Source organism: Babylonia areolata, chromosome 31 (genome assembly GCF_041734735.1).
Source record: "Babylonia areolata isolate BAREFJ2019XMU chromosome 31, ASM4173473v1, whole genome shotgun sequence".
Lineage (NCBI taxonomy): Eukaryota > Metazoa > Mollusca > Gastropoda > Neogastropoda > Buccinidae > Babylonia > Babylonia areolata.
This window is the reverse complement of record NC_134906.1, coordinates 13,077,871-13,093,653: the sequence shown is the minus strand read 5'-3', so window position 1 is coordinate 13,093,653 and position 15,783 is coordinate 13,077,871. Positions and strand designations below refer to the sequence as shown.

The 15,783-nt window shown below is 46.1% G+C and overlaps 2 protein-coding genes across 2 annotated transcripts in view; both read left to right on the top strand.

Moving 5' to 3' along the window:
- Positions 1–2,921: 2,921 nt before the first annotated feature.
- LOC143275797 (uncharacterized) lies at positions 2,922–8,752 on the top strand. Its single transcript, XM_076580075.1, has 2 exons — positions 2,922–3,318; positions 8,367–8,752. The coding sequence occupies exons 1-2, from the start codon at positions 2,922–2,924 to the stop codon at positions 8,750–8,752; spliced, it is 783 nt and encodes a 260-aa protein (XP_076436190.1).
- Positions 8,753–11,669: 2,917 nt separating this feature from the next.
- LOC143275796 (uncharacterized) overlaps positions 11,670–15,783 on the top strand; it is a 5,580-nt gene continuing 1,466 nt past the window's right edge. The window contains exon 1 of the mRNA XM_076580074.1: positions 11,670–12,066. Coding sequence (XP_076436189.1) covers positions 11,670–12,066 — 397 coding nt within the window. The remainder of the gene's footprint in view (positions 12,067–15,783) is intronic.

Here is a 15,783-nt window from a genome sequence, read left to right as displayed (position 1 = left end):
TGAGGGTTGTCCACACTGCGGCCAAACACTCGCCCACCATGGTATAGCATGGACTTCTTTACATACACCTCATCCTGCAAAAGAACACACATTTTCTGTCTGTCTTGTAGATTGGCGAATACTGCACTGGAGAATGTTGTCTCATCTAATCTTGCCACTTTGGAAGTTATCCGAGTCAATGTCTGCACAGATGGGAGTTGCAGATCATGGCGCAGGGTCTCGTACAAACACCGTGATGTGGCAAAATAGGTGAATGCTCGGATGATGACAGCAGGTGTGTACATTGGCTTCCCTACTTGCTGTGATCCCATGGCCTGCATCTGCTGTTGGATGATCACTTTCTTGTGGTCCATTTCTAGACAGTTCAAAAATCTGATACTTTCCTCTAGTGCTGACCAAGTCTTCAGTGCGGTGATTCTGTTCTTAGACAGGGTTGTAACAGTACACTTCACACCCAAGTGGAAAGTCTCAAAGCTCTGGTCTTGTGCAATTCTGGTTAAAAATAAATAAATATATATAATATTAATAAATATTTCTTCTTGTAAGGCGCTGTTCTCCTCAGTGAGGACTCACGGCGCTCACATTCACACACACACACACACACACACACACACACACACACACACACACCATACATTCACACACACACACACACAGAGTGACATACACACACACACCACATACATTCACACACACACAAACACACCACATACATTCACACACACACACAAATACACATGCACCTAAGCTCCTTGCACACACCACATACATTCACACACACACACACACACACACACACACACACACACACACACTGACACACACACACATGCAATATGTGACAACTATCCGAAGGCTACATGAATACTTTGGTAAAAAGGTGAGTTTTTAGAGTGGATTTAATCTATGTGAGTTATTATTGTTGGGTTTTTTTTTTGGTTTTTTTTATCAGTGGGGAGTGAATTCAAATTTGGGGGCTTGAAAACTGAAGACTCTCTCACCTTGTTACAAATAGAGGAATCCCATTCACAAATTTCCTGGCTTGAATATGAAGCACAGTCTCGTCCATGTATGAAATCACAGGTGCAGGCAAATCCGGCTCGCCGGACAACAACTTCTGTTTCAATTCTTCGAAAGTCACACTGTCTTTCAAGTTGAATGCCTCTTGCTGATCCTCTACCCTGTTCCTCACGGAACTTGAGGAACGTGTTGTTGAGCGAGGAGGGGGTGGTGGGGTAGGCACTTGACTTGATGGAACGTTAGGCCACACAGAGGGTGGAAATTTCGGTCGCAACTTTCCATTCTTTGAGACAGTTTCGAAGCCGGGGGGCCAGTGAAGTGCACAGATCACAGTATTCTTCGTCAGTACGAACTTGTCGTTTGGAATTCTTTTAATCCACGAGTCTTTGTCGCTTTCATTCGATGGAAATCGATAAACAGAAACTTTCTCCTTCTCGTCACAACCTTTTGCAAGATCGTAGTTCGTTTTGCAGCCGAATACACAACATTTCTTGCCCATTTTCACAATCAAACACGATGTAAACATGAGCCATTCAAATGAAAGGAAGTTGTTTGGAAAGACGGTTCACCACAACACACCGAACAAAACATGGAGCTAACTCGTCAAATACAACTAATATAAGTAATTTAATTAATGAAAGATAATTTTTATTAATACTATGAAGGGTATAATAGTGAAAAAAATGATAATCAAGTGGTTTTATGCGGACTGACGCGTTGCGTTACATTTTCCTTTGTTTTGCGGTAAATTGAATCATTTCCCAGCGCTCGCGAGCGCACGGCTGACTGCGCTGGCTGTTCAGCCCCCAGTTCAAGCCCCCAGTCGCGCGCTGAGTAGGCCTGTAGTTGAGTACGCTGTGTATTCGGCCCATTCAAAGATTCTTAAAATATAGATAGCAAGTTCATATAGTCTCATCTTTTTGAAGAGACAAACAGACAGACAGTAACAGACAGAGAGACAGATGACGTGGACGGGATGCAAGAAAGGGTGGGAGGGGTGGAAGATGTGGAGAGTGAGAGAGAGAGAGGAGAGAGAGATGGAAGGGGGGTGGGGAGAGAGAGAGAGAGAAGTGAGAGAGGAGACCAAGAGACAGAGAGAAGGAATGGGGGTGGGGAGAGAGAGAGCAGAGAGAGAGAGAGAGAGAGAGAGAGAGAAGGAAGGGAGGTTGGGAGAGAGTGGAGACAGAGAGAGAGAGGAGACAGAGAGAAAGAAGAGGGTGTGTGGAGAGAGAGAGATGAGACAGAGAGAGAGGAGACAGGGAGACAGAGAGAAGGAAGGGGGTGGGGAGAGAGAGAGAGAGGAGACAGAGAGACAGAGAGAAGGAGACAGAGAGAAGGAAGGGGGGTGGGGGAGAGAGAGAGATGAGAGAGAGAAGGGAGACAGAGAGAAGGAAGGGGTGGGGGTGAGAGAGAGAGGAGACAGAGAGAGGAGACAGAGAGACAGAGAGAAGGAAGGGGTGGGGGTAAGAGAGAGAGAGAGGAGACAGAGAGAGGAGACAGACAGAGAGAAGGAAGGGGGGTGGGGAGAGAGAGAGAGGAGAGAGAAAGAGAAGGAAGGGAGGTGGGGAGAGAGGAGAGAGAGAGAGAGATAGAGAGAAGGAGACAGAGAGAATGAATTGGGGTGGGGAGAGAATAACAGCAGCAATGAAAGGCATAGAACTGTCACCAGTTCTTCAAAGAAACCAACAGACACCAACCAATAGCTTTCTTCTTCCCCATAACCCCCCACCCCCACCCCCCCACCTGAAGGCACATGACACGATTAGAAGGTGACAACAATGACTTAATCAAACTCCACCACCACTCCCTCTGTTCCGAGGCACAGGCCTCATGACTGGGTATAAAAGGGGCATGGGTCTGGTGCGTGGAGGTCAGTTTGCAACTTGCTGTCAACTGAAAACATGTCTGGACGTGATGAAGGAGGAAAAGTCAAGGGAAAGAGCAGGTCTCGCTCAAGAGTGCAGTTCCCTGTGGGGCGTCTCTACCGTCTCCTGCCTGCCGGCGACAAGAAGCGCAAGAGGAAGAGGGAGGAAAGCTATGCCATCTACATCTACAAGGTGCTGAAGCAGGTGCACCCTGACACTGGTATCAGCAGCAAGGCCATGTCCATCATGAACATCCTCGTTAACCATATGTTCGAGAGAATCGCTGCTGAAGCTTCCAGACTGGCCCACTACCACAAGCGTTCCATAATCCCCAGCCGCGAGATCCAGACTGCTGTCCATTTCTTGCTGCCTGATCAGCTGGCCAAACAGGCTGACTGTGAGGGTATCAAGGCCCTCACAAAGTTCGTCAGCAGCGACTAGACCTGACAACTTTCCCTGCTGTCCAAGGCCCTTCTTAGGGCCACCCTCGTCTTCCCAAGTGGGTTGGACATCTCATTGCAAAGTTGATATTCTTTCAGTTGTGTGTGTTTGTGGTGTTGTATGTGAGGTCAGCCTGTAACTGAGACTCATCTATTTGACGAGGCTTTTGATTTTAATTCAAACACACACACCTACACACACACACACACATACACGTACATAGATACATACACACAAAATCTTTCACGATCACACACATGCATACATACACATACACACAAGAACACATACCCACACACACAATTGAGAGACAGATCGAGATACAGACACAATCAGAGACAAGCATAACACATGCACACACACTCACACAGAAAGAGAGAGAGAGAGATAGAGATACACACACATATACACAACACACGCTCACACACAAACGACTGGCACTTTGCCATAAAATTGCTATACACCAACTGGTATTGCCGATTTCCCACCACTGACATTTTCTACTCCGTTTATTTTAATCAGAACTCCACCCCTCAGATACAATGATCACATATAGTAAAGCACTACACGAATACTCTGAGTAATGTCACTCACTCATCCACACCCCACTGTAATTTTTTTAATAATTATATTTTTGGTTTCTTTATCCCTGCCAACTTTTGTCTTGGGTACAGGTTTTGAGAGAGGCAGAGACAGACAGAGACAGTCAGAGACACAGAGAGAGGCACAGACAGAGAGACAGACAGAGAGAGAGGCAGAGACAGACAGACAGGGAGAGACAGAGACAGAGAGAGTTAAACAGGTGGAGGCGGATTTTAAAAAAAAAAAAGGAAAAGAAAAAAAAAGTCTATTATGTAATGATATTCGGCCCATTCAAAGATTCTTAAAATATAGATAGCAAGTTCATATAGTCTCATCTTTTTGAAGAGACAAACAGACAGACAGTAACAGACAGAGAGACAGATGACGTGGACAGGATGCAAGAAAGGGTGGGAGGGGTGGAAGATGTGGAGAGTGAGAGAGAGAGAGGAGAGAGAGATGGAAGGGGGTGGGGAGAGAGAGAGAGAGGAGAGAGAGAGGAGACCAAGAGACAGAGAGAAGTAAGGGGGTAGGGAGAGAGAGAGAGAGAGAAGGAAGGGAGGTTGGGAGACAGAGGAGACAGAGAGAGAGAGGAGACAGAGAGACAGAGAGAAAGAAGAGGGTGTGTGGAGAGAGAGAAGTGAGACAGAGAGAGAGGAGACAGAGAGAAGGAAGGGTGTGGGGAGAGAGAGAGAGAGAAGAGACAGAGAGACAGAGAGAAGGAGACAGAGAGAAGGAGGGGGGTGGGGGAGAGAGAGAGATGAGAGAGAGAGAAGGGAGACAGAGAGAAGGAAGGGGTGGGGGTGAGAGAGAGAGAGAGGAGAGAGAAAGAGAAGGAAGGGAGGTGGGGAGAGAGGAGAGAGAGAGAGAGAGAAAGAGAGAGAGGAGACAGAGTGAATGAATCGGGGTGGGGAGAGAATAACAGCAGCAATGAAAGTCATAGAACTGTCACCAGTTCTTCAAACACACACACACACACACACACACACGCACACACACACACACACGCACACACATACACATACAAACGCAAGGACAGACACACACACACACACACGCATACACTCACTTGGTTGACTTACCCCCCACACCCCTCACCCTCCAACACTTTTGTTTAGTCCCCTCACCACCACCCCCACCCCCCATCATCCCACCCCTCCACATACATACATCTGCCAGCAAGTCCACTTGCCCCACCTTACTTTTCTTTATCTTTTTTAACACACACACACACACACATACACACACACACACACACACACACACACACACACAACACACACACACACACACACACACACACACACACACACACACGTTCTCTCCATCTTTGTTGTCCGTCGTCTCACTCTCTTTGATGTTGGTCTCCAGGTGATGACACCACTCCTCCACTCACAGCAACACTGGCCCTCCCACCTAGCTTTGTTGACAATATGTAACTATCTGTGAAGAGGGGAAAACATGTGCCACTTCAGGCTTTGCTATCTGATAAACTCCTGGGATGACGATCCACAAGGAACAGTTTTAATTGCCACTTGGAGGACACTTGTGAGTCGTTGTTCCCGCGTTACCTTGGGGACTGAGAATGGAGGGCAGAAAAGTGGGAGCGTCCCTCATGGCATGACAGTAGACCTTAATGAAGCTGGCGCCTTTAAGTGCTACTGTCCAGACAAACAGGGGGCTCACCATAGCAGCCTGGAGGCGATATAATGTACTGTACTGATAGGGCCGGTATGAATAGCCCCGTAAATGAACTCGGCGGACTCAAGTGGGTGCTGCCTGGACAACACAGCAGTCCTAAACATAGACCCTATTATCTCGAGTGTCCTTAACCAGTCCTGGAGGCAGTACTCGGTCCTTCTAAAATTGACTGTTCACGGCACATGTGTGCGCCCGTGTGTGTGAATATATTTAGTGTTTTTTTGGTTTGTGTGTTTGTGTTTGTATGTGTGAGTGCGTGTGTGTGTGTGTGTGTATGCGTGTGTGTGTGTGGTTGGTATCTGATTGCTACGACACTACTACTTGCCAGTGAAAAAAAATAATAATAAAAGAAAGAAAAAGAAAGGTGGGTTTGGTGGACTTGGCATATGATATGTGTATTGTGTGTGCATTTGTGTGTGTGTGTGGGTGGGGGTTGCGGGTCGGAGGTGGAGGAGGGGGACTAAGTGTTGGAGGGTGAGGGGGTTACGGGGAGGGTAAGTCAACTCTGTGTGTGTGTGTGTGTATACATTTGTGTGTGTGTGTGTGTGTGTGTGTGTGTGTGTGTGTGTGTGTGTGTGTGTGTGTGTGTGTGTGAGTGTGTATGTGTTTCAGATCAATACTGGCAATGTAGATGTTACAAAAAAAATGTTCGGAACTCTAAGCCAGCCACTGATATGAAATGTTTTAATCCAACTGGTACCTGGGATGAGTAAAAATCTTCTTTATGAATGCCATAAAACACAAACTCCAGCCCACCTCCCATTTCGCAATTCTCTCTTTTCGCTTTCTAAGTTTTCCTACCACTTGGTTTCGTCCATATGAATTTGAAATCGAACGTCTATACTGTGTTTTAAAAGTTTCTCGACCAAGTAAAGAGATGATACTGTTGATTTTTAGCAAATCAACCGAATTTATTGCTTGATGATGATTTATTAACAATTTTTATACTGCCAGAGCCTAAAATTAAAGCTATTTATGCAGTAACTGACCTGCATGCTATCGAAAAAAAAGGATTTGAACTAAATATAAGATTACCTGGCTATGAAAATAAAGAACAAGAAAAAAACCAAAAGATCCGATACTGAAACATACATGAAAGTTCCTGAGTATACTGCATAAAACAAGTCAGAATAAGCTACAACATCACATACACTAGATTTGCCACAAATAATCCAAACGGGAGCACTGCATAAAAACCTGTACCCAAGACAAAAGTTGGCAGGGATAAGTAAACCCAAATTATGATTATTAGAAAAATTACAGTGAGATTACAATATTAATTGCAGGAGCAAAAATATCTGTATGTGTACAGCCCAGTGCAGTAAATAAAATGTCACCTGTGAAAAAAAGACATCGGAGCCTGGGTAAAGTGGATTAAATTGGACCCATTATATAAAAACATTACAATAACTCTAAATTAAGGCTTGATTATGACTTTGTTTTTGTCCTGTTATCAAATGACTTGTTCAGTTGGCAATACAGTTGTCACTTGTTTTATGCAGTGTACTAAGGAACTAAGATGTATGTTTCAGTAACGGATCTTTTATATTTTTCTTGGGTTTTTTTATTTTCATAGCCAGGCAATCTTATATTTAGTTCTTGTATATAATGATCCTTTTTTTAAATAGCATGCAGGTCAGTTACTGCATAAATAGCTTTAATTTTAGGCTCTGGCAGTCCACTAACCCACCTTTCTTTTTCTTTCTTTTTTTATTATTATTTTCACTGTCAAGTAGTGTCGTAGCAATCAGATCACTCCGCAGATCGATTTACGTTGGGTGTATTCTGGCAACATACACACACACACACACACACACACACACACACACACACACACACACACACACACACACACACACACACACACACACATACACACACGCATGCACACACACACACACAGAGACAAACACACACACACTCACATACCAACTAAACACACATACATCTGCCAGCAAGTCTACCAACCCCACCTTACTGTCTTGGGTACAGGTCTTGAGGCAGTGCCCACGTTTGGATTATTTGTGGCAAATCTAATGTATGTAATGTTGTAGCTTATTGTGACTTGTTTTATGCAGTGTACTTAGGAACTAAGATGTATGTTTCAGTATCGGATCTTTTATATTTTTCTTGTTCTTTATTTTCATAGCCAGGCAATCTTTTATTTAGTTCTTGTATATAATGATCCTTTTTTAAATAGCATGCAGGTCAGTTACTGCATAAATAGCTTTAATTTTAGGCTCTGGCAGTCCACCAACCCACCTTTCTTTTTCTTTCTTTTTTTATTATTTGTTTTCACTGGCAAGTAGTGTCGTAGCAATCAGATCACTCAGCATATCGATTTAGGATGGGTGTATTCTGGCAACACACACACAGACACACACACACACACACACACACACACACACACACACACACACACACACACACACACACATATATACACATGCACGCACACACACACACACAGACAAACACACACACACACACAGACACGCACATACCCCCTAAACACACATACATCCGCCAGCAGGTCTACCAACCCCACTTTACTTTCCTTTGTCTTGTTTATCTCTTACTGGCTAGTTGTGTTGTAGTAAAGCAGATCACTCCACCTATCGAGTCGGGTTTGGCGTATTACGCAACTGGATGGACAAAGGCACAGTTGTCATGACTGGGTATAAAAGGGGCATGGGTCTGGTGCGGGGAGGTCAGTTTGCAACTTGCTGTCAACTGAAAACATGTCTGGACGTGATGAAGGAGGAAAAGTCAAGGGAAAGAGCAGGTCTCGCTCAAGAGTGTACTTCCCTGTGGGGCGTCTCTACCGTCTCCTGCCTGCCGGCGACAAAAAGCACAAGAGGAAGAGGGAGGAAAGCTATGCCATCTACATCTACAAGGTGCTGAAGCAGGTGCACCCTGACACTGGTATCAGCAGCAAGGCCATGTCCATCATGAACATCCTCGTTAACCATATGTTCGAGAGAATTGCTGCTGAAGCTTCCAGACTGGCCCACTACCACAAGCGTTCCATAATCCCCAGCCGCGAGATCCAGACTGCTGTCCATTTCTTGCTGCCTGGTCAGCTGGCCAAACAGGCTGACTGTGAGGGTATCAAGGCCCTCACAAAGTTCGTCAGCAGCGACTAGAAATGACAACTTTCCCTGCTGTCCAAGGCCCTTCTCAGGGCCACCCTCGTCTTCCCAAGTGGGTTGGACATCTCATTGCAAAGTTGATATTCTTTCAGTTGTGTGTGTTTGTGGTGTTGTATGTGAGGTCAGCCTGTAACTGGGACTCGTCTATTTGACGAGGCTTTTGATTTTAATTCAAATACACGCACACACACACATACACGTACATACATACATACACACATATACGCAAAAACTTTCACAAACACACACATACATACATACATACACAAACACACAAGAATACATACACACACACGCATTTGAGAGACAGATGTAGATACAGACACAATCGGACACAAGCACAACACATGCCCACACACACACAGAAAGAGAGAGAGAGAGAGATACACACACATATAGACAACACACGCTCACACACAAACGACCGGCACTTTGCCATAAAATTGTTGTAGACCAACTGGTATTGCCAATTTCCCACCACTGACATTTTCTACTCCGTTTATTTTAATCAGAACTCCACCCCTCAGATACAATGATCACATATAGTAAAGCACTACATGAATACTCTGAGTAATGTCACTCACTCATCCACACCCCACTGTAATTTTTTTAATAATTATATTTTTGGTTTACTTATCCCTGCCAACTTTTGTCTTGGGTACAGGTTTTTATGCAGTGCCCTGTTTAGATTATTTGTGGCAAATCTAGTGTATGTGATGTTGTAGCTTATTGTGACTTGTTTATGCAGGAACTATGATGTATGTTTCAGTATCGGATCTTTTATATTTTTCTTGTTCTTTATTTTCATAGCCAGGCAATCTTATATTTAGTTCTTGTATATAATGATCCTTTTTTAAATAGCATGTAGGTCAGTTACTGCAAAAATAGCTTTAATTTCAGGCTCTGGCAGTATAAAAATGTTAATAAATCATCATCAAGCCTTCATTTCGGTTGATTTGCTGAAAATCAACAGTATCATCTGTTTATTTGGTCGAGAAACTTTGAAACACAGTATAGACGTTTGATTTCAAATGCAGATGGACGTAACCCAGTCGCAGGAAAAGTTAGAAAGCAAAAAGAGAGAACTGGGAAATGGGAGGTGGGCTGGAGTTTGTGTTTTATGGCATTCATAAACAAGATTTTTACTCGTCCCAAGTACCAGTTGGATTAAAACATTTGATATGAGTGGCTGGCTTAGAGTTCCGAACATTTTTTTGTAACATCTACAATATCAGTATTGATCTGAAACACACACACACACACACACACACACACACACACACACACACACACACACACACACACACAGAGTTGACTTACCCTCCCCCTAACCCCCTCACCCTCCAACTTTTAGTCCCCCTCCTCCACCTCCAACCCACACCCCCCCCTCCACCCACCCACACACACACACACACACACACACACAAACACACACACACACACACACACAGAGTTGACTTACCCTCCCCCTAACCCCCTCACCCTCCAACACTTAGTCCCCCTCCTCCACCTCCGACCCACACCCCCCCTCCACCCACACACACACACACACACACACACACACACACACACAAACACACACACACACAGAGTTGACTTACCCTCCCCCTAACCCCCTCACCCTCCAACACTTAGTCCCCCTCCTCCACCTCCGACCCACACCCCCACCCACACACACACACACACAGACACAAATGCACACACAATACACATATCATATGCCAGGTGCACCAAACCCATCTTTCTTTTTCTTTCTTTTTTTTATTTGAGAGAGGCAGAGACAGACAGAGACAGTCAGAGACACAGAGAGAGGCAGAGACAGACAGACAGAGAGAGAGGCAGAGACAGACAGAGAGGCAGAGACAGAGACAGAGAGAGTCAAACAGGTGGAGGTGGATTTAAAAAACAAAACGAAAAAAAACATCTATTATGTAATGATATTCGGCCCATTCAAAGATTCTTAAAATATAGATAGCAAGTTCATATAGTCTCAAATTTTTGAAGAGACAAACAGACAGACAGCAACAGACAGAGAGACAGATAACGTGGACGGGATGCAAGAAAGGGTGGGAGGTGGTGGAAGATGTGGAGAGTGAGAGAGAGAGAGGAGAGAGAGATGGAAGGGGGTGGGGAGAGAGAGAGAGAGGAGAGAGAGAGGAGACCAAGAGACAGAGAGAAGTAAGGGGGGTGGGGAGAGAGAGAGGAGAGAGAGAGAGAAGGAAGGGAGGTTGGGAGAGAGAGGAGACAGAGAGAGAGAGGAGACAGAGAGAAAGAAGAGGGTGTGGGGAGAGAGAGAGATGAGACAGAGAGAGAGATGAGACAGAGAGACAGAGAGAAGGAAGGGGGGTGGGGAGAGAGATAGAGAGGAGACAGAGAGACAGAGAGAAGGAGACAGAGAGAAGGAAGGGGGGTGGGGGAGAGAGAGGGGAGACAGACAGAAGGAAGGTGTGGGGGTGAGAGAGAGAGAGAGAGAGAGAGAGAGAGAGAGAAGAGAGAAAGAGAGAAGGAGACAGAGAGACGGAGAGAAGGAAGGGGGGTGGGGAAAGAGAGAGAGAGAGGAGAGAGAGAGAGAAGGAAGGAAGTGGGGAGAGAGAGAGAAAGAGAGAAGGAGACAGAGAGAATGAAAGGGGGTAGGGAGAGAACAACAGCAGCAATGAAAGTCATAGAACTGTCACCAGTTCTTCAAAGAAACCAACAGACACCAACCAATAGCTTTCTACTTCCCCATAAACCCCACACCCCCACCCGCCCACCTGAAGGCATATGACACGATTAGAAGGTGACAACAATGACTTAATCAGACTCCACCACCACCCCCTCTGTTCCGAGGCACAGGCCTCATGACTGGGTATAAAAGGGGCATGGGTCTGGTGCGGGGAGGTCAGTTTGCAACTTGCTGTCAGTTGAAAACATGTCTGGACGTGATGATGGAGGAAAAGTCAAGGGAAAGAGCAGGTCTCGCTCAAGAGTGCAGTTCCCTGTGGGGCGTCTCTACCGTCTCCTGCCTGCCGGCGACAAGAAGCGCAAGAGGAAGAGGGAGGAAAGCTATGCCATCTACATCTACAAGGTGCTGAAGCAGGTGCACCCTGACACTGGTATCAGCAGCAAGGCCATGTCCATCATGAACATCTTCGTTAACCATATGTTCGAGAGAATCGCTGCTGAAGCTTCCAGACTGGCCCACTACCACAAGCGTTCCATAATCCCCAGCCGCGAGATCCAGACTGCTGTCCATTTCTTGCTGCCTGATCAGCTGGCCAAACAGGCTGACAGTGAGGGTATCAAGGCCCTCACCAAGTTCGTCAGCAGCGACTAGACCTGCCAACTTTCCCTGCTGTCCAAGGCCCTTCTCAGGGCCACCCTCGTCTTCCCAAGTGGGTTGGACATCTCATTGCAAAGTTGATATTCTTTCAGTTGTGTGTGTTTGTGGTGTTGTATGTGAGGTCAGCCTGTAACTGAGACTCGTCTATTTGACGAGGCTTTTGATTTTAATTCAAACACACACACACACACACACACACACACACACACACACATACACGTACATACATACATACACACATACACACAAAAATTTTCACGATCACACACATACATACATACACATACACACAAGAACACATACCCACACACACAATTGAGAGACAGATCGAGATACAGACACAATCAGACACAAGCACAACACATGCACACACACTCACACAGAAAGAGAGAGAGATATAGAGATACACACACATATACACAACACACGCTCACACACAAACGAATGGCACTTTGCCATAAAATTGCTATACACCAACTGGTTTTGCCGATTTCCCACCACTGACATTTTCTACTCCGTTTATTTTAATCAGAACTCCACCTCTCAGATACAATGATCACATATAGTAAAGCACTACACGAATACTCTGAGTAATGTCACTCACTCATCCACACACCACTGTAATTTTTTTAATAATTATATTTTTGGTTTACTTATCCATGCCAACTTTTGTCTTGGGTACAGGTTTTGAGAGAGGCAGAGACAGACAGACAGAGACAGTCAGAGACACAGAGAGAGGCACAGACAGAGAGACAGAGAGAGAGGCAGAGACAGACAGAGAGGCAGAGACAGAGACAGAGAGAGTCAAACAGGTGGAGGTGGATTTAAAAAAACAAAACGAAAAAAAACGTCTATTATGTAATGATATTCGGCCCATTCAAATATTCTTAAAATATAGATAGCAAGTTCATATAGTCTCATCTTTTTGAAGAGACAAACAGACAGACAGCAACAGAGAGACAGATGACGTGGACGGGATGCAAGAAAGGGTGGGAGGTGGTGGAAGATGTGGAGAGTGAGAGAGAGAGAGAGAGGAGAGAGAGATGGAAGGGGGTGGGGAGAGAGAGGAGAGAGAGAGGAGACCAAGAGACAGAGAGAAGGAATGGGGGTGGGGAGAGAGAGAGGAGAGAGAGAGAGAAGGAAGGGAGGTTGGGAGAGAGAGGAGACAGAGAGAGAGGAGACAGAGAGAAAGAAGAGGGTGTGGGGAGAGAGAGAGATGAGACAGAGAGAGAGGAGACAGAGAGACAGAGAGAAGGAAGGGGGGTGGGGAGAGAGAGAGAGGAGACAGAGAGACAGAGAGAAGGAGACAGAGAGAAGGAAGGGGGATGGGGGAGAGAGAGGAGAGAGAGAGGAGACCAAGAGACAGAGAGAAATAAGGGGGGTGGGGAGAGAGAGAGGAGAGAGAGAGAGAGAGAGAGAAGGAAGGGAGGTTGGGAGAGAGAGAGGAGAGAGAGAGAGAGAAGGAAGGGAGGTGTGGAGAGACAGGAGACAGAGAGAGAGAGGAGACAGACAGAGAGAAAGAAGGGGGTGTGGGGAGAGAGAGAGAGGAGACAGAGAGACAGAGAGAAGGAAGGGGGGTGGGGAGAGAGAGAGGAGACAGAGAGACAGAGAGAAGGAGACAGAGAGAAGGAAGGGGGGTGGGGGAGAGAGATGAGAGAGAGAGAGGGGGGAGACAGAGAGAAGGAAGGAGGTGGGGGTGGGGAGAGAGAGGAGACGGAGAGAGGAGACAGAGAGAAGGAAGGGGGGTGGGGAGAGAGAGAGAGGAGAGAGAGAGAGAAGGAAGGGAGGTGGGGAGAGAGAGGAGAGAGAGAGAGAGAGAGAGAGAGAGAAGGAAAGGGGGTGGGGAGAGAACAACAGCAGCAATGAAAGTCATAGAACTGTCACCAGTTCTTCAAAGAAACCAACAGACACCAACTAATAGCTTTCTTCTTCCCCATAAACCCCCCCACCCCCCACCCCCCCACCTGAAGGCACATGACACGATTAGAAGGTGACAACAATGACTTAATCAGACTCCACCACCACTCCCTCTGTTCCTCTCTCTCTCTCTCCCCACCCCCATTCCATCTCTCTCTCTCTCACTCTCCACATCGGAACGGATGGCGTGTTCACACACTTGAGAAACACGAGACGAGCTTCTTAAGAGAAACGACGCTTCGTGGCGACTGCGGGTGGTCCTGACATAACAGGCAGGAAGTGACCATCGAGCTTTTAACACCTCTCTCTCTCTCTCTTTGTAGTCGATGGGGAGGATGGGCAGAGACAGTTAGTTGTTTGTTTTGTCTGGTGAGGAGTGCCACGCTTTTGTTTGCTGATGCATTGTTGTCCAGTTGTGCCACAGGGGGTGGGGGTGGGAGGGTGGGGGTGGGGATCGGGGGGTCTTCGTTGACCAGGTGCCCTGGTTGCCGTGCTAGTTTCCGTGAAGGTTCAACATAGCACTGCCTGCATGGCTGTCACCAAAGAGAGATGGACCCTCTGTCTGTGTGGTGGAGGGGTGTGTGTGTGTGGGTGGGGAGGGGGAGGAGGGCGGAACAAAACAGACAAAGCAACAGAACAAAAAAGAAAGAAAGGAACAAAGAAAGGAAGCAAACAAAGACAAACACTGACCACCATACATACAGACCGAGAGACCAACATTCACAAAGACATAACAGAGAAACATATAAACAGACAGAGACAGGGAGGGAAAAGAGAGACAGACAGACAGAACAGACAGAGACATGGATAGAGAGAGGGAGACAGAGACAGAGAGAGACACACACACGGAGAGAGAGAGACAGACAGATCAGAGAGAGACACGGAGAGAGAGAAGGAGACAGACAGAGAGACAGAGACACACGGAGAGAGAGAGAGACAGAAGAGACAGAGACAGAGAGAGACACACACGGAGAGAGAGAGGGAGACAGAGAGGGAGAGACATGGAGAGAGAGACAGAGAGAGACACGGAGAGAGAGAGGGAGACAGAGAGGGAGAGACACACGGAGAGAGACAGACAGACAGAAGAGACAGAGAGAGACACGGAGAGAGAGAGAGAGACAGAGACAGAGAGACATGGAGAGAGACAGACAGACAGAATGAATGAATGAATCGTTTATTTACTTATAGGCCATTGCCCCTTATGTAAGGGTGTCACAAATTCTTCATAGACATTGCACCGTGCATTGTAAAATCAGTATCATCTCTTGGTCGAGAAACTTTTAAAACACAGTATAGACATTCGATTTCAAATGCAAATGGACTTAACCCAGTGATAGGAAAATTTAGAAAGTGAAAAGAGAGAACTGGGAAATGGGAGGTGGGCTGGAGTTTGTGTTTTATGATATTCATATACAAAGATTTTTACTCGTCCCAAGTACCAGTTGGATTAAAACATTTGATATGAGTGGCTGGTTAGAGTTCCAAACATTTTTTTTGTAACATCTACATTGCCAGTATTGATCTGAAACACACACACACACACACACACACACACACACACACACACACACACACACAGAGTTGACTTACCCTCCCCCTAACCCCCTCACCCTCCATCACTTAGTCCCCCTCCTCCACCTCCAACCAGCACCCCCCCACCCACACACACAAATGCACACACAATACACATATCATATGCCAAGTCCACCAAACCCACCTTTCTTTTTCTTTCTTTTTTTATTATTTTTTTTCACTGGCACGCATACACACACACACGCACTCACAC